The 22,746-nt window shown below is 38.0% G+C and overlaps 1 protein-coding gene across 1 annotated transcript in view; it reads left to right on the forward strand.

Annotated features, from left to right (window-relative positions):
- The window catches only part of CDS1 (CDP-diacylglycerol synthase 1), a 62,740-nt gene that overhangs the window by 21,534 nt on the left and 18,460 nt on the right, over positions 1–22,746 (forward strand). Inside the window, exons 4-5 of the mRNA XM_027600278.2 lie at positions 5,733–5,830; positions 8,090–8,229. Of these exons, the coding sequence (XP_027456079.1) occupies positions 5,733–5,830; positions 8,090–8,229 (238 nt within the window). The remainder of the gene's footprint in view (positions 1–5,732; positions 5,831–8,089; positions 8,230–22,746) is intronic.

Here is a 22,746-nt window from a genome sequence, read left to right on the forward strand (position 1 = left end):
GGAAGATGCTGAGCCTAGAAGCCAGATTGACCGGTGTGAGCATTGTTCAATTGTGACCCCAGGGAAGAGCCCACCCCTGGTCTTCTCAGTGGGGACCCACAGAGGACAATGAGTGCCAGTGACCACCACTGGCCTCAGAATCTGGGCCTTTCAGGAGTGAGTGTGTGCGGAGCACTTTTCAGTGCTGTGTGCTGAGTGGCGGGCCAGGGGGCCAAGGGACTGGGTAATGGCAGACAGCTCGGTGAGGCTTGGTGGAGGAGGTGACCTTTCAGGGGACCTGAGGGTATATCGGGGTGGAGGGAGCACTGTGAGCGAAGGTCTGAATGGCTGGATGTGAGCGAAGGTCTGAATGGCTGGATGTGTCAGGAAAAGGCGGGCGATGCCCTTCCCCTGGAGCTCAGGGCCTTTGAACTTGGGAAAATAATTGGGGATCAGATTCTGGAGAGCCTTGCAATACTATGTGAAAAAGCTTGGGATTTATTTATAAAGCACTGGGGAGCCGTTGAAAATATTGGGGATCATTTATTATTTGCTTTAGAAGGTACTTTTGAGCTAAGACATTCAAAGAACATGAGCATCCTCAATACACAGACTCATGCCAGCTTGGTGGGCTTCCTGTGAGAAAGTTACATTGTTCTCCAGACTAAACTGTTTGATGTGGTAACTCAGGCCAGAATTTGTGTGTAAAGGCTAATTTTTAATCACTCATTTATGAGGAAATTCAAAACACTTTTAAAGACATCCTTGCACATTTGGATTCTGAATTTTAAAAAGAGAGCTATAAACATACCTAAAGTGCTTGGGCTTTCTTGTTCATTTTTTCTACCATGAGAGGAAAATATCATTTTATTACAAGTTCTTCCTTTCATTGGTGAGCTTAATCAGCAAAGAATATTAAAGATCTAGTTAAAGTGGGGGCGCCTGGGTGGCTCAGATGGTTAAGCGTCTGCCTTCGGCTCAGGTCATGATCCCGGGATCCTGGGGTCAAGTCCCTCATCGGGCTCCCTGCTCAGTGGGGAGCCTGCTTCTCCCTCTCCCTCTGCTGCTCCGCCTGCTTGTGCGCTCTCTCTCTCTCTCTCTGTGTGTCAAATAAATAAAATCTTAAAAAAAAAGATCTAGTGAAATAGATTTGAACTTAATTGATCTTATTTAAGTTTATTGCACTGTGTACACACACATTCATGCACAGGGGTACACATACATACATACATAGGTTGTATTTATAATTCATGTTAAGGAAATGTGGATGGATTTACACATATGCACACACTGTTGGTACTCAAATGATATTACTTTTATGTGTTTTAAAGTCCTACTTATATTCATATCCCTAACTAGGTCATTTATATTTTGAGAAGTATCCATCATTTCTAGCTTGCATGTGCCCTACAATATTAGCACTCATAAATGACTAATTCAAGAGCGTTTTATTAAAAACTTATTTCTAGGAAATGAAAGCTACTACTTTAAATTGGAACTCATAATATGAGAATGAATAATAAAATGTTCCTTAAAAGGAGCTTTTTTCCCTTAGCCTGCTACTTAAAATACTTTTTTAGTTGTTGCATTCATAACTTGCAATCATACTTTCTACGTGATGGAGATACTAAAGTATAATTTGACTTAAAGGCAGATAGTATAAGAGGTTCCGCCCTCATCTTCTTGGAAACTCCTCTAAGTTTTTATTCACATTATATGATTCAGTTTTAAATAGTTTATTTTTTCACATGTGAGAGTTATACAGGAGTGTTAAAATTACTTTGGGAAATTGATAATTTTTTGAAGATCACCCCTAACCCTATCATCAACTACCAAAACCCAGTTAATACTGCTATTTAATATATTTTCTTTTATCCCTTTTTTATGTTTTAAAAATCATAGTTGTAATCATGTGATTAGACTTTTGTATCCTGCTTTTTAAACTAAATATTATAGTGAGTGTTTTGTGTTGTTCCACCATCGTTACAACCATCGGCTTCATTTAAAAACTTTTTTTTTTTAGGGGCGCCTGGTGGCTCAGTCGTTAAGCGTCTGCCTTTGGCTCAGGTCATGATCTCGGGGTCCTGGGATAGAGCCCTGCATCGGACTCCCTGCTCAGCAGAGTGTCTGCCTCTCCGTCTCCCTCTGCCCCTCCCCCACCTGCTCGTGCTCGCTCGCTCTCAAATAAATAAATAAAATCTTTCTTTTATTTTCTTTTTTATTTTTTAAAAGATTTTATTTATTTGACAGAGAGAGACATAGCGAGAGAGGAAACACAAGCAGGGGGAGTGGGAGAGGGAGAAGCAGGCCTCCGCAGAGCAAGGAGCCTGATGCGGGGCTCGATCCCAGGACCCTGAGATCATGACCTGAGCTGAAGACAGACACTTAACGATTGAGCCACCCAGGCACCCCATAAATAAAATCTTTAAAAGAGAGAGCACGCATGTGTGCTAGGGAGCAGGTGGAGGAGCGGGAACAGAATCTGAAGCACACCTCTCACTCAGCTCGGAGCCAAATGTGGGGCTCCATCTTACCACCGTGAAATCATAACATGAACCGAAACCAGGAGTCGGACCCTTAACCCACTGAGCCACCCAGGCACCGCCCGCCACCCCATCAACTTTAATACTTTCATGGACTCAGTGGAGTGAAATGCATCATAAGTTATGAACTACCGTGTTATTTTCAGACATATAGGCTATGTTTTGGTATTTCTTTATGGTGAATAACACTATCCTGAACATATTAGAATGTAAAGATTTTTCATATGCAGGATTATTTTCTTTAAATAGATTCCCAAAGTGGAAATAGGCAGTTTTATTTGGATAACCCGTAGATACCATAGTCAAACTCAACATATCCAAATCTGAATTCTGTTCCATCCCCAGTCATTCTGCATAAATCTGTCTACTTTCCCAAAAGCCTTCCCTGGTCTTATTCCATGTTCCCCTGTCACCCTTAGCCCCCCAATTTCCTCAATCCCCAAAATCCAGCCAGTTCTATCTCCTCGATGTGTTACTCCTTACACCAGCCCCCTCTGCCACTGGCCCAGTTAAAGATTCATCTGCACTCGACCAGATGGTGGTATCTTGCCTGCCTTCCTGTCTCTACTCTTGCCGCCTCTCCAGTCCATTCTTTCCACCTCTCTTATCCCCAACACAAACATTGGATCATGTCCTTTAGTGATCAGCACGAACTCCTTTTTTTTTTTTTTTTTTAAGATTTTATTTATTTGTCAGAGAGGGAGAGAGCACAAGCAGAGGGGAGCGGCAGGCAGAGGGAGAAATAGACTTCCCACGGAGCAGGGAGCCCGATGTGGGGCTCAATCCCAGGACCCTGGGATCATGACCTGAGCCGAAGGCAGACAGTGAACCGACTGAGCCACCCCGGTGTCCCCAGCACGAACTCTGGTGTAGTCCTTTGTACCGTTTGCTGTGATTCTGTGACCAGGCTTGTCTCTCTCTGCTTCTCACCTCCATCTTTGTGTCTCAGCAACTCTGAACTACTTGTAGTTCCCTAACATGCCTCTCCCTCTCCTGTATCTGTGATCCTTTGTACCCTTCTTCTCTCTGCCCACTGCAGCCTGTTGCCAGTGCCTGGCACAGGTGTTCTGTTTGGCCATGCTTACATCCATGTGCCTATTTCCAGGTGTCCTCCCTGACAGACTAGCCCTCTCTGAAGACACATGTCCTGTATTATTTCTCCGAATCCTCCTCGGTAACTAGCAGAGGAGGCATTTACATACTGGTTGTTGGTTTTAAGGCTCTTAACACATTTATTGGGCCAACAGAGTCCTACCAATGTGCATTGCTACCAGTATGGATGGCCTGGAATATCAGTTTCTGTGTGATCACCCAGCCTGGAAGATATACATATATTTTAAGGATTTTAGCTCTGTTGATTTGAATCCCTTGTTTTCTCTTTTCCCAGTAGCGCTATATTGATTCTACTTGCAAAGTGTAGTTGACAGTCATAAATATATATGTGTGTGCTATTAAAAGTAGTGTTTTCCCCCTTCAGTAAAATACCATGTAAAGTGCTAATGGTTGTTCTTGAGCAAATGTGTTCATTTAGCAAATAGAAATTGCATCAGTGCATCTGATATTTTAAAAGCCTTTGGTTCTATAAGTAGCATGGCTTTGCCATTTTATTTTAACATCTAGCATTGTCCCCATTCTGTGATTGTTTTAAAAAATGACTTTTGACATATTCAAAGCTTATTTGAAAGACACTATTTGAATTTCTTGTCTTTATGTTATAAAGCAGTAATGACTTTTTCTTAAAACTATAGTAGTTTGGCCTAATATTTTCTTATCATGTGGCTGAGGGAACACAATTACTTTAAGTATGTGAGTGGACATGTAAATACAACTTAAGAATATCCTGAACAGTAGCTTTGGGAAAGCTAATTTGTGGAGAGCTTAAAAAGAAATATGAAAGTATATTCTTGGGCAGAGTTTGGTAAGATTTTTAAGTAAAGAAGCAGGTAAAAATATTTAGGCTTTAAGGAACCACATATTTCTCTGTCACATCATGTTTGGGTTTTGTTTTTAACTTTTTAAAAAAATATAAAATCCATTCTTAGCTGCAGAGCTATACAAGACCAAGCCCTTGGGTATACTCTCTAGAGGTTGAAATAGTTAGTCTGCTATATTCACAAAGATTTCAATTTCTTGGTTCATGGTAATAAGTGTTCAACTTGCCACTTGCTCTTTAAGTCTTGGAATTGATTTAAGCCCAGCATTGAATATGTTGCTACATCCTCGGGGATTACCTATACTCAGGTTGGTGGTGGATACAACAGTGTGAAGGACTGCTAAGTAGACCATCAAAAAAGGATTCATAAATATTAACCCATTTTTTTAAAGATTTTATTTATTTAAGAGAGAGCACGGGGGGGGGTGGGAGGGCCAGAGGGAGAGAGAGAAGCAGACCCCCTGCTGAGCAGGGACCCCCCCCCCCGAGGTGGGGCTCAACCCCGGGACTCCTGGATCATAATCTGAGCTGGAGGCAGTCGCTTAACCCACTGAACCACCCAGGCGCCCCTAACCCATTTATTATGAATGTACATAGGACACTGTGCAAATGAAACTGCATAGAATCAATTGACTGACTGAAGTGACTGCAAATGTAGAAGGCTGTTTTATAATTTGCCAGTGTGGCACCACTTGGACTGATGAGAGATGTATGTAGCTGGCTATGTGAGAGTTGGCACTGCTGGAAGTATGAAGAGATCATGCCCAAACCCTGCTGGGTGACAGGGGAAAGGTGTTTTAATCATGTGTTCTGACAGTGTCTTTATCCTTGGAAAGTATACCAGGTTGTATGGTTAAATATATACAAGCAAACTTGCACATTCAATCGTTTTCCTAGGCTAACTAAAGAAACAAAATGCACAAAAAGATCGTCCGTCTTAAGAAGGACGGACTCAAGAAATGAAGTAGTAATGAGGGATAAAGCCTAGTCTGTGGCCAACCAGACTGTATCCCTCAAACTTTAAGCTACAGTGCCCCCTCCTATCCCAGGAAGGAGCTCTCACTTTTTGGATAAAACATTGATTTGCTTACCCCTTTGAAATATCACTTGATTGTAGAAGCATTGACTACTCAATTTTTGCTACCGACATTTAGAATAATTAAAAATGGGTAAGCTAAAGATTTTTAAAATACATATGATAACAAACTGCATGTTAAATGATGAAGCACAAATGTAAACACTGAGAGATGTATGTAAATGTGTTCTCTTGGCTTCAGGTTCTAGGCATCCAAGTGAAATGCTTCCATGAAATTATCACAATAGGTTATAGAGTCTATCGCTCTTACGACCTGCCATGGTTTAGAACATTAAGCTGGTAAGTAATTTAAAACTCTTTCAGATGTGAAAATATGACTTTTCTAGAGTTTGTAAAGGAAGCATCCTGATCAGTCAGTATCACCCAATTGACTGTATAGATTGATTTTTGGAGGAAGATAAATACAAAGGATGCAATTGGATTTTGAAAAGAAGAAAATCACCTTGAAGTCCCCCGTCCCAACACGACTATTCGTGTATCATCCTTCAGTCTTTGCACAGATACTTCATATCTGTGTATAGTCATATATACAGTTGTCCTCTTTAAAAAAACATTATATCGGACACATGTTTATGTTCTTTACAATTAGAATTTTAACACAGTTTCGTTTTATACCCACCTCCCTGCAGGCCCTGGGGGCTGGGCAGGGCAGTGAGAGGAGAGATGACTCCACCTTTGTTGTTCCTGGTTTGATCCTGTGTTCAGGCCTTGGGCCCCATGACAGGCTGCATGGAGGGCAGCCAGAGGGAAGAGTAAGACTCTCTGAGGGGACTTAAGGCAGCCTTGTAAATAGCACTGGCAGTTACCAGCCCATGAAATATTGTATGGGTACAAATGCGTGTAAAAATTAGTTTTAAAAAAAGTCATGTGATTTTAATATTTAAAGTTTCATTTATCTTTTTACAACTTTTCAGGTATAATTCTTAGTTATCAAGACCTTGACCAGGAAACATATAATATGATTGTTCATAATTGACCTAACTGGCCATGCCTTTGAATATAGGTATTTGATTAGTATCAGCCAGAGGGTCCAGTGTCTTAAGAAATCAAATGTATACCTTTGGGGTTTAGAGTGGTCAAAAAATAGTTTCTTGGTTTTGGTAATAGCTAATTTTTCCTTATAGCAGGTTTTTTCATGAAGGGCAAAATTATGGGAAATGTTAGGGAGAGTAAGCAGGTGGAGAGTAATTAACTGCTAAACCATGCAGGATTGATTGATTCTAAGTGTAGGGGAAAAAAAGGCAGGTCGGGATGGGCTCCAGTGATTGTAGGAGTCTTTATGGAGAAGGTGAGAAACAAACTATCACTTGAAATAAAGACAAGTTTTGGATAGAGAAGAGTGTTCTGCATTGGTGAAGCTGCACCCATCAGGTTCTAGATAGGGGACTGAGGAGGCACGTGCCACAGATGGAGAGACATTCCTGGCTCTCCTGAGCAGAACAGTGGGCAAAAAGTTGGGCTGGTGGGCTAGAGTAGGCCTTGATAGCCTTACAGAGGAGTCAAAGACAGTTTCCATTGTAGGAGAATAGAAAACGGTAATGCAGCTGATAGAAGTGAGAATACTCTACTTTGAAAACACTGGGGTCTGATTCCATTCATGACAACTAGAAGGGAAATCCCTCCTTTCCCCCTCTGCTGTCCTGGCCACCTGGGACGCTGCCCTTCAAAGGATGAGGCACAGAGGAGCTCTGAAGCAGTGTTTCTCAGCCTTTTTTCCTGGCTCACACAAGCTGCCATCAGCAAAATGTCCTGGGTTCAACCCTCCCCTGGGTGGAAAAGACATACCAGAGCTGGGTGGAGGGACAGCTGATTGACACAGTTTTAAAAAGTTGCTCTTAGAGATTTTTACCTGCTGCTTGCTCCCACCCCCTCACCATTACCTCTTAAGCATCACTGTGCCACTGGAGTCCATCTGGAACATGCAGGAGAGGGAGAAAGACACCAATATGCGCAGGGCAGGGCGGGGAGAGGTCAGAGGTTGAATTACCTGTTCCTGCTTTCTCTGTTGATCTTCCTTAGGGCAGGGGGCAATTTGGCATAGGATCTCCACTATTAAAAAGCTCTGCTCCAGAGCTGTGAGTAGTTGGGAGTGAATTTTCATTATAAACAGTACTGAGTGTGTGTGTGTGTGTGTGTGTGTGTGTGTGTGTGTGTGTGTGTGTGTGTGTGTGTGTGTGTGTGTGTATCTGTGAGAGAAAGAATGTGTGTGTTTGTGTAGTGTTTTTTACGTTGTTTCCCAATTATCTGTCTCTTAGACTTTGACTTAAGGGGGGAAAAAGAGAGAGAGAAAGAAAGAAAGAAAAAAGATTTTGACCTAAGTAGAGGCATGAGGTATATTTGGTAAATTTTTGTTGACTGATACATTTGAAATTAAGTTTAAAAGCAGAAAAACATGTTTTGATGGAATATCCTGAACCTGTCTACTGAATTTGGTTTATGATGTTTGTGTCATCATCAAAATGTAGAGAATAGTTTTGTTGAGTTTGAGAGGGAAAAAAGGCTTCAAGTATAAAAAAGCTAATTGTTTTTAAATTATAGGTACTTTCTACTATGTGTAAACTACTTCTTCTATGGAGAGACTGTAGCAGATTATTTTGCTACATTTGTTCAAAGAGAAGAGCAACTTCAGTTCCTCATTCGCTACCATAGATTTATATCATTTGCTCTCTATCTGGCAGGTAAGGAAAATAGTACTGATATGTAGCTAGTATATTTTACATGTTTATTTTTGCTCACATGATTTAAATTCGTAACATCCTTTATTTGTTACATTTTAACCCAGCTTCTCTTTTTATTTGTCCCATGTATAAAGGTGTTTCTCTCACTGTGGTTTAAATAATGATTACTCCCTAATGTGACTAATAAAAGTACATTACTTGTTTAATAGTTGACAGATTTCAAAATTTTCTTTGGAAATTATAGTAAAGAAACTTTTAAATATATGGATTTATTGTTAACCAAGTATAATTTACAAAGAAATTTTTACATATATATTGCTTTATTTCTACCCAGGAAATAGTGTTCATATAGAATTTATCAGGGTATTTAGTTTTGCTGACATGGTTTATTATATATTCTTTGTGTACATTTATATATATATATGTGTGTGTGTGTGTGTGTATACACACACACACACACATCTGTTTATAGTATACTTTATCATCTATTTTTATGATTTTATTTTTAAAGATTGTATTTATTTATTTTAGAGAGGGAGAGAGAGTGAGAGCAGAGGGAGGGACAGAGAAGGAGGGAGGGAGGGAATCTCAAGCAGACTCCCCATTGAGCATGGAGCCCAACTCAGGGCTTGATCTCATGACCCTGAGATCATGACCTAATCCGAAATCAAGAATTGGACACTTAACTGACTGAGCCACCCAGGTGCCCCCAATATTTTTCATTTTAAAGGAGGATATGAAGTTGAGTTTTTCCTTTAGCTCTTAATAGTTACTGTTTTAGCTCTTAAGAGTTTTTCAATAAATAAATTCTTCTCAGTACAGTTTTGGAAACTGAACACAATACGGGTGACTCTTTTCCATTTCTCATTAAACTAGAAATACACAGTGTATGGGAAATACATTGGGTCCTCTAGAAGTATGTCATTTTATTCAGTTGTTGTGTTCTTCATGGTGCCCCTGCTTTAATAAAGCCTTCTTCAGATCCTGGTCTTGATTTTGTTTCTGAATCTAGAAAGTCAGAAAGTGAAGCACAATCTTAAATGATGATAGTAATTTTCAAAGAATCATTTTTGGGGGTAGGAGGAACCTATATTTTTTTAAAGAGTTTTCCTCTTTTTACATTCAGGGTTTTTTTTTTTTTTTTGCGTGTGTGTGTAGTCCAGTTTTCTGAGTCTGTTACTGTATTTTTAAAAGTTATTAGTAAGGCATCTAAAGAAAGTACATTCTTGGGAAGAGATACTGAAAGGTATTTCTGATCTTTCAAGGTAATAAGAAATTACTCATTTTAGGTAGTCATTCAGTTTTAAATTTGAATCAGTGTAGAAGAATCATGATGACAGATTAATGATGACCGGTAACAGCTAAAATTTGGAGAGAAAAACACTTGACTCTGATTCTGTGTTTATCAAAGCACATTTGTGACATTTTTCGTTCTTGGTGGATTCGAGTGGTTTACCACACTTACCAAACCAACAGGGTTTGATTTGCATTGTTAAATGTAAAGTAGATTTTGGGATGGATTCCTTACTGTTACAGGAGAGAAGAATACAGTGCCTTCTCACTTTATATATAGACTGGCAAGACTTTATTGGTATTTTGAATTTTAAAAAGAATTATCAGCAAGAAAAGTGCCTATAGTAGCTTCTGCTGAACCCAACAATTTTACATTATTTCATAAGATCATTCTTGTAAGTGCTGAATAACAAAATTATGATTAATGAAAATATAAATCATTTGTAGCATTAATATATGTCCATTTAAAAAATCAGTTTTAAAAGAGTGTAAAAACAACAACCTGCCTCCCACCACTTACAGATTTTTCCCCCATTTTTCTAAGTAATATGCCCATTTCTTAATTTAAATTAGGAGGCATTACCTACTGACTTCCTGCCACAGTTTGTTATTGTCGTTGTTGACATTGTTAAAAAGGTGCTGAAAATATCACTTCCTGGAGAACCAAATAATGTGATTGCATTTCTCTTCTTACACAACTTGTTGTTTTTCCTGAACTTAGTAACTGCTTCACCTTCTCCTTTCCACATCTATAAATTTCCATGTAGGAATCCTTAATTTCTCTTCTGGGTCTATTCAATGTGTATTGGTAGTTTTTTTCCAATTTTCACACAAATCTGTGTATCAGTTTCTTTTTTTACCTTGAGACCTCTGTCCTAGAAACTCTGTAGTCCTGTCACATTTGGACTGAGTCCTGCATCTTCCAGTTTCTGGGTATACATCCTTATTTTGCTGAAGCATGGCCTCCAATAGTTTTCTATGAAATGTGCTTGGAAGGTAAATGTTTTATGTTCATACATTTCTAAAAATATTCTCACAGTTGACTGCTTTGGCTAGAGCTTGCACTCATTATTAGTAGACTTTTACTTAGTGCTCTAGTCTAGGAGTCTAGGCCCTACCCTGGCCTTCCACTGAGTCTTTTCAGTTCAGTTTTCTCTAGAAGATACTACCAGTCCCTGATTTCTCAGGTCTGCTAAAAGTTATCCCGTCTGTTTTCAGCTTGCAATTTCGTAGTCATGCCTCTTCTGTTTTCCTTGACATTTCTTCAGTTTTCTTCGCTCTGTGGGTTTTCACCTTAATTTATTTCTTTCTCTTTTTTTCAAGTAGTCTCCATACCCAGCACGGGACTTGAACTCGCAACCCCGAGATCAAGAGTCACATGCTGTAGTGACTGAGCCGGCCAGGCGTCCCCTCAGCTTAATTTCATTTAATGTTAGTTTAGTGGACTGTCAGGACAAAATAGAAGTAAATTCATGTGATCAACCTGCATTTTAAGGCCCTGAAATCCTTAACTAGTTTTTCTACTTTTCCCTTGGCTTAAAACAGTTTATTCTATTTCTCTCCTGATCCCACGGATTGGCTTGGCTTCACCGGGCAGCTCTAACTTAGTACCTCTCTTACGATTGCAGTCAGATGGAGGTAGTGCTCGTCGTTTGGGTCTTGAGTGAGCTGGGTGTCCGAGGTGGCTCGCTCACGGCCGCAGTCTGTGCTGGCTGCTGACCTGAACACGCACGTCTGGCCTCTCCTTGGGCACCATGGCTGGGTTCTGAACAGGGAGTGTGCCAAAAGCCAAGTGCTTCAAGAGTCCTTAGGTAGGTTGTGTTTTCTTTTGTTTTCACTAGATTTGAAAGTTAAAAACCTAATACATGCCCATAGTAAAAATCTGGACTAAAATGCAATTTTCAGTGAAATCCCCCTCCTGCCTCAGAGCCTTATTTATAATCTCCAGGGGCTGGCCACTACTACTGCAGAAAGTTTCTGAGTATTCAAGGTTATGTGTTTACATCCTCTCCACCCTCATTTTTTTTTTAATACGAATGAGAACAGACTATTCTGTACCTGTTTTTCTTTTCCCACTTAATGCAGTTTATGGATGGTTTTATATCAGCACATCTAAATCTCATGTTTTCATAGCTGCAGTTCATCTTTATTGATTTGCATACAGCAATACTGGAGGTAGACTGTGAGAAAATAAGGTGATTACTATTTCCTTTTCTTACTTTCCCTTTGGGATTTGCTACAACTAATATTTGAAAATAATTTCCCTGTTGAATGGGTAAAGGCAATGGAATTTATTTTCTTTGTTTTATTTTACACATGATATATACCCTAATTTTTAGTAATTGTTTGCATCATACCCTAAACTTTCCAACTGTTTTTCTAAAGTAAAATCAATATTTCTTCTTTTTTTTCTAATTTCTGTCATAGAAATAGCTTACTGCTTACTTAGTATTTTAGGCTATTGGAACCATAAAAGCTCATTGCAAGTCATCAGTGTCATTTTTTCAGCAAACGTATGAGTGTTTTCCAAATGCTAGGCACCGTGAATGGTATTGAGGACAGAGAGGGAAACAAAGCTGATAGCATGCCTTCCGGGGTCTTGAAACTGGTGGGACACTGAGTCCCCTCATGCACTGCTGCAATGTGAACAAGGACCTGTAAGTGCATGAAGGGTGAGGAGGACTCCGCTCTGCAGGAGAACATTGAAGGCCGTTGAGAAGAGATGCAGGTGTCACAAAAGTAAAGAACAAGTAGGCATTTGCTAGGTAGATAGTGGGAAAAGGCATTCCAGGCAGAGGAAGCAGCTGTGCAAGTCTTGGAAATGAGAAAGGACTGCATGTTCAGGGCTGGGAACAGGCACTGAAGGCTGGAAAGGGGGGGCCAGGAGCCACATCTTGAGAAGCATGTCAAATTCTGCTGTGAAAATCTTTGGAATTCTTTTTGTAAAACAATATCCAAAAAGTCCTTTCAGAATTTTAGTTCAGCAGTCAAATGACTTTGGAAGGTATAGGTCTTAGCAGATGTAAACAGCAGAGATAGCCCAAGCTATTTCATTGATAAGGAATTTTATTAAAATAGAATGCAGGTATCTCCAGGTCTGATCCCCTCACCATGGCCCACGAGACTAAATGACTTGATTAATATCATACAGAACGACTCAGTGACAAAGACCCAGAAAGTCATTCTGATATTTAGATAATTTTGTTGTAAAACGAATATGCCTGATAGCAAAAGAGAAAATCAGTGAGACTGAAAGTTATTAATAAGGCGAACATTTTCTCTAGGGTCTAGATATATTTTTATATGTGCTGCCAAAGCGAGCACTAGTCTAGATATATTTTTAAAAGATCTTGGTGATTTGGATTTGAGGCTCTTTAGGAACCAGAGCAGTCATGTGATTACAAATGAGTAGTGTTGAGTGAATAAGCTTAAGGTGTTTGACTTTTTTTTTTTTTTAAGATTTTATTTATTTATTTGACAGAGAGAGAGCAAGAGCAGGAACACAAGCAGGGGGAGTGGGAGGAGAAGCGGGCTTCCCTCGGAGCAGGGAGCCCGACACGGGGCTTGATCCCAGGACCCTGTGATCATGACCTGAGCCGAAGGCAGACGCTTAACGACTGAGCCACCCAGGTGCCCCAAGATGTTTGACTCTTAATATCATCACCTTAACATCTCATTAGCCGACCAGTGATGTGCATATTGGTTTTTTTTTTTTTTTTTTTGCTTGTATGTATGCATGGCTATTTTGATTTTTAAAAAAACCCTTAAGGTGGGACACCTGGGTGGCTCAGTCAGTTAAGTGTCTGCCTTTGGCTTAGGTCATGATCTCAGGGTCTTGGGATCGAGTCCTGCATTGGGCTCCCTGCTTAGTGGGGAACCTGCTTCTCCTTCTGCCTGCCACTTCCCCTGCTTGTGCTCTCTCTCTCTCTGACAAAAAATAAAATCTTTAAAAAAAATAAAAAATAAAAGCCCTTGAATACTTTGAATTTGAGAAAATCAATGGATATATAAAATTAAATTTAGCTAAAATTAAGGCATAATTAAGAATTTTTTCTCCAAACATCCTGGATATTATCTCAAAGGATATTGATGAAATCTTTAGAAAGACGTCACAAATAACTGCTCACAGAAGACTCTACCTCCAGAACCACTTACAGTTTTGGAGTAAAGACTATTAGAGGGGCACCTGGGTGGCTCAGTTGTTTAGGTGTCTGCCTTCAGCTCAGGTCATGATCCCAGGGTCCTGGGATTGAGCCCTGCATTGGGCTCCCTGCTCAGCGGGAAGCCTGCTTCTCCCTTCCCTCTGCTGCTCCCCCTGCTTGTTCTTACTCTTGCTCTATTTCAAATAAATAAAGTCTTAAAAAAAAAAAAGATGATTAGAATCTGTGCACTGTGCCAGTGTTGTTCTACACTTTAAACTCAATTTGTAGGAACGCCTGGGTGGCTCAGTTGGTTAAGCGTCTGCCTTCGGCTCAAGTCATGATCTCAGGGTCTTGGGATCAAGCCCCAGGTTGGGCTCCCTGCTCAGCGGGGAGTCTGCTTCTCCCTGTCCCTCTGCCTCTCCCCACTGTTCTTGCTCTCTCTCTCTCTCACTCACTCTCTCTCAAATAAATAAATAAAATCTTAACAAAAACTCAACATGTAGATAAATAGAAAACCTTTCTTTATCTCAGCTAATATAATGGTTGGTTTGTGTGATAATTTCTACAATGCAGATTCACTTAAAACTTTTTTAAAACAACTCCGTCAGAGTCTAGTTTCTCAGTAGGGGCCACATAATGCAGTGCATGTCTGAATTCACTTAACATGACATTTGAAATGTTTTGAAAAATATAACCACATGAAAGATCAAGGAAGAGTCATTAAGCTTCAGAATTTAATCCTGGGTCCACATTAATGTCTGTTTCTTGAATTAAGGACTACATGTGTTTATTGAATTAGTTAATCACCAATAGTAAATTTTAAAAACAACTTCATTAATTTATGCTTTCTGTCTCTTCGACTAGATTTTGAGCTCCTTGAATGGGAATGCCTGTCATATTCATTTTTTTGTATCTGCTGTATCTTTACACAATAAATATTTTTTGATTGTCCATTTTTCTTAAATTCCCTCTATCCCATCTTTTGGACTTTTGACTGTCTTCTTTCTCCTTTACTTCTCCTGACTCCTTTGGAAATCTCATTCGTTTTTGTTCTTTTTGAATATGCCTCTCTTTAGTCCTTTGGGTAACTGGATCTCCTGAACTCCCTGGGAACTCTTTGGTATACTAGACAACAGGATGTACGCATCTTTGTATGACAGCACCAGGTGCAGGGCTGTGTACATAAATGGTGATCAGTAATAGCAACTAGACATAGTTACATATTAAAAACTGTATGTTAGGAAACTTTTTCAGTGAATACTTTCATTTATAATACTTAGGAAATTCCATTTTTAATTGGAAATGTAACCATACAGAGATTCTTTGTTAATTAGGAAAAAAGTAAACTATGGATCCAAATGAACAAAGTTATTCTTTCCATAGATTTGTTGAAATATAGTATAATGTATTTTTACACACTAAAATATACACATAGCTATATGGTTGTGAATGAAAAAGTAAATTTGCGTGCTTTTCAGATTATTTTTCTTTAAAAATAATATTCCTTAGATATTCTAGGAAAACACTTTATACCCTTCCCAAATTCAGAAAACTGTATTATCTTAATGTATCTAGGAGTCAGACAATTCTGTCCTTTATTAAAGCACCCCAAAAAGCTGCATGTTACTGGTGATTTAACAGTAAAATTGGATCAGGTGAAAGTAAGTAGCCAAGACTGTCCTGGATAAAATCACCATTAGTAAAATACTGAATAATTCTGCTGGTCATTTTTGTTTGAAGAAATGCTTAAGGGTGAATGGTATTATATGATTTCAAAAATGAGAAAACCATACATGTGAAAGCAGTATTTGTGAGGAGATAATTCACAGCTAATGATGTTGAGAAGTTCCCAAGGTTGTGCTGGGAGAGCCTGAGAGTCCGTTTGGATGGAAGGCATCTGTCTTGTCTCTGCTTAGCTCTTACCCCATTAGCCTCTGCACTAAGTCCAGTTTATGTTTGCCTCTGACTATGAACCAGTGGCATAAAACACAGAATTTACATTATTCTTTGAGCCACAAAATAAGTCTACCTGCTATAGAATAAAAACCTTTTAAAAGCAATAATTTTTAAAGAGGTTTTTTATGCTAGTGGTGACTTCAAAGCCATGAATTTCATGTTTTATTCTCTACCCCCTCCCAGGTTTTTCCTTTGTCTCAAGAACGTGGCGTATGCTTTCAGTTGTGCTTCCGTTTGAAAATGGTCCCATATTTCTTTTGCAGATCAGTCAGATTACACTGTAGGTGACAAATAGGAGGGGAGATAGGGTCTGGGAGTCAGTATGTATTCTCTTCTTTGGTCATTATCCTCTCCACTGACATTTCCAATTAGCCTTCAAAAAATAGCTCAAGGAAGCTGCTGGTTGATTCTTTGCTCTGGTCAGAGTAGTATCAACTGTGCTTACTCTGGTGGGTAGAATTGCCTTGGTAAATATTACTTGTATATATAAAATCTAGTATTTATTTCATATGGGATAGATTACCTGACAGTTCATTTTCTGTCTTGGAGAACTCACTGTAACGATACTGCAAAACAGAATGGATGGATGCCTGTTTTATCTGAAATTAAGCTTAGTTTATGCATTTGCAATATCTGCCTCTGTAAAAGAATATTTCTGTTTAGAAGTTTACTGATATATTGGGCAAAAAGTGCTTCCCATTGCCTCCCATTATTTTTGTATATGATTATTAAACTTCAATTAGGTAGAATTTTTATTTAATAAAATGTCATTGTAATAAATTTGTGGGATATAAACATAAACACAAAACAAACTTTTGCTGTTTGTAAATCTTTAAATTATTAAGAGTATTGTATTTTACTACAGTTATTATAATATGGTTCTGAGAAATTTCAAGTCATTCTTAACCTGAGTCTTACTAATAATGGTTTATGGAACCACATGACTCTTGAGAGTCAATAGGAACTTTGGGTTTAACTGTTTTCTAGGCCTTATTTTTCAGTCAATTAATAAAGTCCTTTGTGCATCTTTCTTCATCTGTAAAATGAAGATAAGAATAGGGATGTTGGAAGCATTAAATGAGTTGATATTTGTAAAATGCTTGGATGAGAGCCTAAAACATAAGTGTTCACTAGATGTTAGCTGCCATGTAATTATTAATTTTGTATTATCTAGAGATTGAAACATTTTGTTCGTACACTTGATGGATTGATGTAGCAAATAAGTTTTTTTTCCCATGATGACACTTGTGTTTTTTTAGTGTAGTTGACACACAATGTTACATTAGTTTCAGGTGTACAGCATAGTGATTTGACAAGTTTATACATTATGCTGTGTTCACCACAATTGTAGCTACCATCTGTCCCTGTACATTGCTATTACAGTATCATTGACTTTATTTCTTATGCGTGGCCTTTTATTCCAGTGCCTTACTCATTCCATTACTGAAAGCCTGTATCTACCACTCCCCTTCACCCATTTTGCCCATTCTCCCACCACCTCCCTTCTGTCAACTGTCAATATATTCTGTATTTGTCAGTCTGGTTCTGTTTTTTGTTTATTTACTGATTTATTGGTTTTAGATTCCACGTATGAGTGAAATCATATGGTAATTGTCTTCCTCAGTCTAACTTATTTCACTTAGCATAATACTCTAGGTCCATCCATGCTGTTGTAAATGGCAAGATCTCATCCTTTTTTATGGCTGAGTAATATTCCATTGCAGATACATACATCTTCCTAATCCGTTTGTCTCTTGATGGACACTTAGGTTCCTTCCGTATCTTGGCTGTTGTAAATAATGCTACAATAAACACAGGGTACATGTATCTTTTCAAATTAGTTGTCTTTGTTTGGATAGATACCCAGGAGTGGAATTACTGATTCATATGGTGTTTCTATTTTTAATTTTTTGAGGAACCTCCATACTATTTTCCACAGTGGTTGTAACAATTTATATTCTTATTAACAGTGTATGAGGGTTCCTTTTTCTCTGCATCCTTGCCAACACTTGTTATTTCTTGTCTTTTTAATTTTGGCCATTTAATGGGTATGAAATGGTATCTCATTATAGTTTTGATATCCATTTTCTTGATTTTTTAAAATTTAAATTTAATTAGTTAACATATAATGTGTTATTGGTTTCAGATGTAGAGGTCCAGTGATTCATCAGTCTTATATAGTACCCAGTGCTCATTACATCACATGTCCTCCTTAATGTCCATCACCCAGTTACCCCATCCCTCTACTCCCCCTCCACTCCAGCAACCCTCAGTTTGTTTCCTGTGATTAAGAGTCTCATGTTTTGTCTCCTTCTCTGATTTCATCTCGTTTTATTTTTTCCTCTCTTCCCCTATGATTCTTTTGTTTCTTAAATTCCACATACCAGTGAGATCATATGATAATTGTCTTTCTCTGATTGACTTATTTCACTCAGCATAATACCCTCTAGTTCCATCCACATCATTGCAAATGGCAAGATTTCATTTTTTTGATGCCTAAGTAGTATTCCATTGTGTATATATACCACCTCTTCTTTATCCATTCATCTGTTGATGGACATCTGGGCTCTTTCCATTGTTTGGCTATTGTGGACATTGCTGCTATGAACATTGGGGTGCAGGTGCCCCTTCGGATCCCTACATTTGTATCTTTGGGGTAAATACCCAGTAGTGCAATTGCTGGGTCATAGGGTAGTTGTATTTTTAACTTTTTGAGGAACCTCCATACTGTTTTCCAGAGGGGCTGCACCAGCTTGCATTCCCACCAAAGGTGTAGGAGGGTTCCCCTTTCTCCACATCCTCGCCAACATCTGTCATTTCCTGACTTGTTCATTTTAGCCATTCTGACTGGTGTGAGGTGGTATCTCATTTAGGTTTTGATTTATATTTCCCTGATGTCGAGTGATGTTGAGCACTTTTTCCTGTGTCTGTTGGCCATTTGGATGTCTTCTTTGGAGAAATGTCTGTTCATGTCTTCTGCCCATTTCTTGATTGGACTGTGTGTTCTTTAGGTGTTGTGTTTGATAAGTTCTTTATAGATTTTGGATACTAGCCCTTTATCTGCTAAGACATTTGCAAATATCTTCTCCCATTCTGTCAGTTGTCTTTTGGTTTTGTCAACTGTTTCCTCCATTTCCCTGATGATTAGTGATGTTGAGCATCTTTTCATGCTTACCATCTGTATGTCTTCTTTGGAAAATGTGTATTCAGGTCCTCTGCCCATTTTTAAATTAGATTTTTTTTTGGTGTTGAGTTATAGAAGTTCTTTATGTATTTTGGATATTCATCCTTTATTGGATACATCATTTGCAAATGTCTTCTCCCATTTATTAGATTGCTTTTTGTTTCGTTAATGGTTTCCTTTGCTGTACAAAAGCTTTTAATTTTAAGGTAGTCTCAATAGTTTATTTTTGTTTGCCTTAGGAGACACATCTAGAAAAATGTTGATGTGGCCGATGTCAAGAGAAATTACTGCCTGTGCTCTCTTCTAGGATTTTTATGGTTTCAGGTCTCACATTTAAGTCTTAAATCCATTTTGAGTTTATTTTTGTGTATGGTGTTAAGAAGTGGTCCAGTTTCTTTTGCATGTAGCTGTCCAGTTTTTCCAGCACCATTTATTGAAGAGACTATCTTTATCCCATTTTATATTCTTGCCTCCTTTGTCATAGATTAATTGACCATTAATCATGGGTTTATTTATGGGGTCTCTGTTCCATTGATCTATGTGTCTTTTTGTGTCTGTATTATACTGTTTTGATTACTACAGTTTTGTAGTATATCTTAAAACCCAGAAGTATGATATCTCCAGCTTTTTCCCCCCTGCCTTGCTTTGGCTATTTGGGATCTTTTGAGGTTTCATACAAATTATTTGTTCTAGTTCTGTGAAAAATGCTGTGGGTATTTTGATAGGAATTGCATTGAATCTGTAGATTGCTTTGGGTAATATGGACATTTTAATAATATTATGATCCATGAGCATGGAATATCTTTCCATTTGTTTGTGTCATCTTCACTTTTTTTTCATTAATGTTTTATAGTTTTCAGAGTCCAGGTCTTTCACCTCTTTGGTTAAGTCTATTCCTAGGTATTATTCTTTCTGGTGCAATTGTAAATGATGTTGGTTTCTTAATTTCTCTTTCTGCTACCTCATTATTAGTGTGTAGAAACACTACTGATTTCTAGGTATTAATTTTGTATCCTGAAACTTTACTGAATTCATTTAAACATCTAATAGTTTTTTGTGGCGTCTTTAGGATTTTCTATGTATCATGTCCTCATCAGTTTAACTTTTACCAATATGGATGACTTTTATTTCTTTTTCTTGTCTGATTGCTGTGGCTTGGACTTCCAATACTATGTTGAATAGAAGTGGGGAGAATAGACATCCTTGTCGTGTTCTTAATCTTAGAGGAAAAGCTCTCAGTTTTTCATTGTTGAGTGTGATAGTAGCTGTGGGTTTTGTGTGTGTTTAAGTGTGTAAGTGTGTATACATACTCTAACCTCACTTAGTTGAGAGTTTTTTTTATCATGAATGGATGTTGGGTTTTGTCAAATGCTTTGCAAGTATTGAGATGATCATATGATGTTTATACTTCATTTTGTTGATGGTGGTGTATCACATTGATTTTGGATATTGAATCATGCTTGCATTTCTGGAATAAATCCCACTTGATCCTCGTGAGTGATGTTTTTAGTGTATTGTTGTCCATGGTTTGCTAATATTTTGTTGAGGATTTTTGCATCCAAGTTCAGGAATATTGGCCTGTAAGTTTTGTTTTTTTGTGGTATCTTTGTCTGGTTTTAGTATCAGAGTAATGCTGGCTTTGTAGAATATATTTGGAAGTTTTCCTTCTATTTTTTTGGAATAGTTTGAGGAGAATAAGTATTAATTATTTTCTGAATGTTTGGTAGAATTGACCTGTGAATCCATCTAGTCCAGGACTTTAATTTTTTGGTGGTTTTTGATTAGTGATTCAGTTTCTTTACTTGTAATCAGTTTCTTCAGATTTTCTATTTCTTCCTGATTTAATTTTAGAAGATTGTATATTTTTAGAAATTTATCCATTTCTTCTAGATTGCTCAATTTGTTGGCATATAATTTTTCATAGTAGTCTCTTGTAATCCTTTGTATTTCTGTGGTTTTAGTTGTTATCGCTCTCTTATTTCTCATCTTATTTGGGTCTTTTTTCTTGATGAGTCTGGCTAAGGGTTTATCAATTTTGTTTATCTTTTCAAAGAACCAGCTCTTGGTTTCATTGATTTCTTTTTTTTTCTACTGTGTTTTTTAGTTTCTGTGTCATTTATTTCTGCTCTGATCTTTATTATTTACTTTTTTTTCTACTGACCTTGGGCTTTGCTTGTTCTTTTTCTAGTTCCTTGAGATGTAAGGTTAGGTTATTTATTTGAGCTCATCTTTCTTGAGGGAGGCCTGTACCACTATGTATTTTCTTCTTAGAACTGATTTCACTGTGTTCCAAAGATTTTAGATATTGTGTTTTCATTTTCATTTGTCTCAATGTTTTTTTTTTTCTTTGATTTCTTTCAGCCCATTAGTTGTTAGGATCATATTGTTTAGCCTTCATGTGTTTGTGTTGTTTCCATTTTTTTCCTTGTGATTTATTTCTGGTTTCATACCATTGTGATTGGAAAAGATACATGGTATGATTTCAGTCTTAAATTTATTGAGGTTTGTTTTGTGGCGTAATATGTGATCTCTTCTGGAGAGTGTTCCATGTGCACTTGAATGTGTATTCTGTTTTTTTTTTAAATTATTTATTTATTTTTAAAAGTGTGTTTATTTATAATCTCTACACCCAATGTGGGGCTTGAACTCACAACCCTGAGATCGAGATCACATGCTCTACCAACTGAGCCAGTCAAGCACCCCTATTCTGCCATTTTTAGATGGAATATTCTGTATGTATCTGTTATGTCCATCTGGTCCTATATGTCATTCAAAGACACTGTTTCTTTTGTTGACTTTCTGCCTAGATGATCTGTCCATTGATGTATAAGTGGTATGTTAAACTCCTCTAATATTATTGTATTACCATCAGTTTTTCCCTTATGCCCATTATTATTTGCTTTCTGCATTTAGGTGTTCTAGTGTTGGGTGTATAGTTGTTTACAATTGTTATATCTTCTTGTTGGATTGACCCCTTCATCATTATGTAAAGCCCTTCTTTATCTCTCATTACAGTCTTTATTTTAAAGTCGACTTTGTCTAATATTAGTATTGCTACCCTGCTTCCCCCCCCACTTCCATATCCATGGTAAATGCATTATCATCTCTTTGCTTTCAGTCGGTGTCTTTAGATCTGAGGTGAGTGTCTTGTAAGCAGCAGGTGAATGGGTCTTGTTTCTTTATCCATTCTGCCATTGTAGGTCTTTCAGTTGGAACATTTAGGCCATTTACATTTAAAGTAATTATTGATAGATATTGCCACTTTGTTATTTGTTTCCTGATTGGTTTAGTCTTATGTCTACTTATGGCCATTTATTTTCTACTTAAGGGAGTCCCGTTAACTGTTCTTGTAAGACTCCTTTATCTTTTGTTCCTGTGGTTCTTCTCTGTTCCTTCTTCTCCTGCACTCTTTCTTTGTCATTGATGAGTTTCTATAGTCTTTTGTTTGGTGTTCTCTCTTTTTATTTTTTATGTATCTATTATGGGTTTTAGGTTTGTGGTTACCATGAGATTCATATATGACATCCTAAGTAAATAGCAGTCTACATTAATTTAATGGTTATTTAAGATCAAACACATTCTTATTTAAAAAAAAAAAAGAAAAACGTTTCTTTTCCTCCCTGCCCCCTTTTTTTATTCCCACCCCCATGTTTTATGTATATGTGATCATATTTTACATCTTTTTTTTTTTAAGGTTTTACTTATTTGAGAGAGAGAGTGTATGTGTGAGAGAGCAGGAGTGGTGGGGAGGGGCAGAAGGAGAAGCAGACTCCCCACTGAGCAGGGAGCCCAATGCAGGGCTTGATTCCAGGACCCTGGGATCATGACCTGAACTGAAGACAGACACTTAACCAACTGAGCCACCCAGGCACCCTACATCCTTTTTTTTTTTTTCAAAGATTTATTTATTTATTTGAGAGGGAGAACGTGAGCAGGGGGAGG

Source organism: Zalophus californianus, chromosome 2, assembly GCF_009762305.2.
Source record: "Zalophus californianus isolate mZalCal1 chromosome 2, mZalCal1.pri.v2, whole genome shotgun sequence".
Taxonomy (NCBI): Eukaryota; Metazoa; Chordata; class Mammalia; order Carnivora; family Otariidae; genus Zalophus; species Zalophus californianus.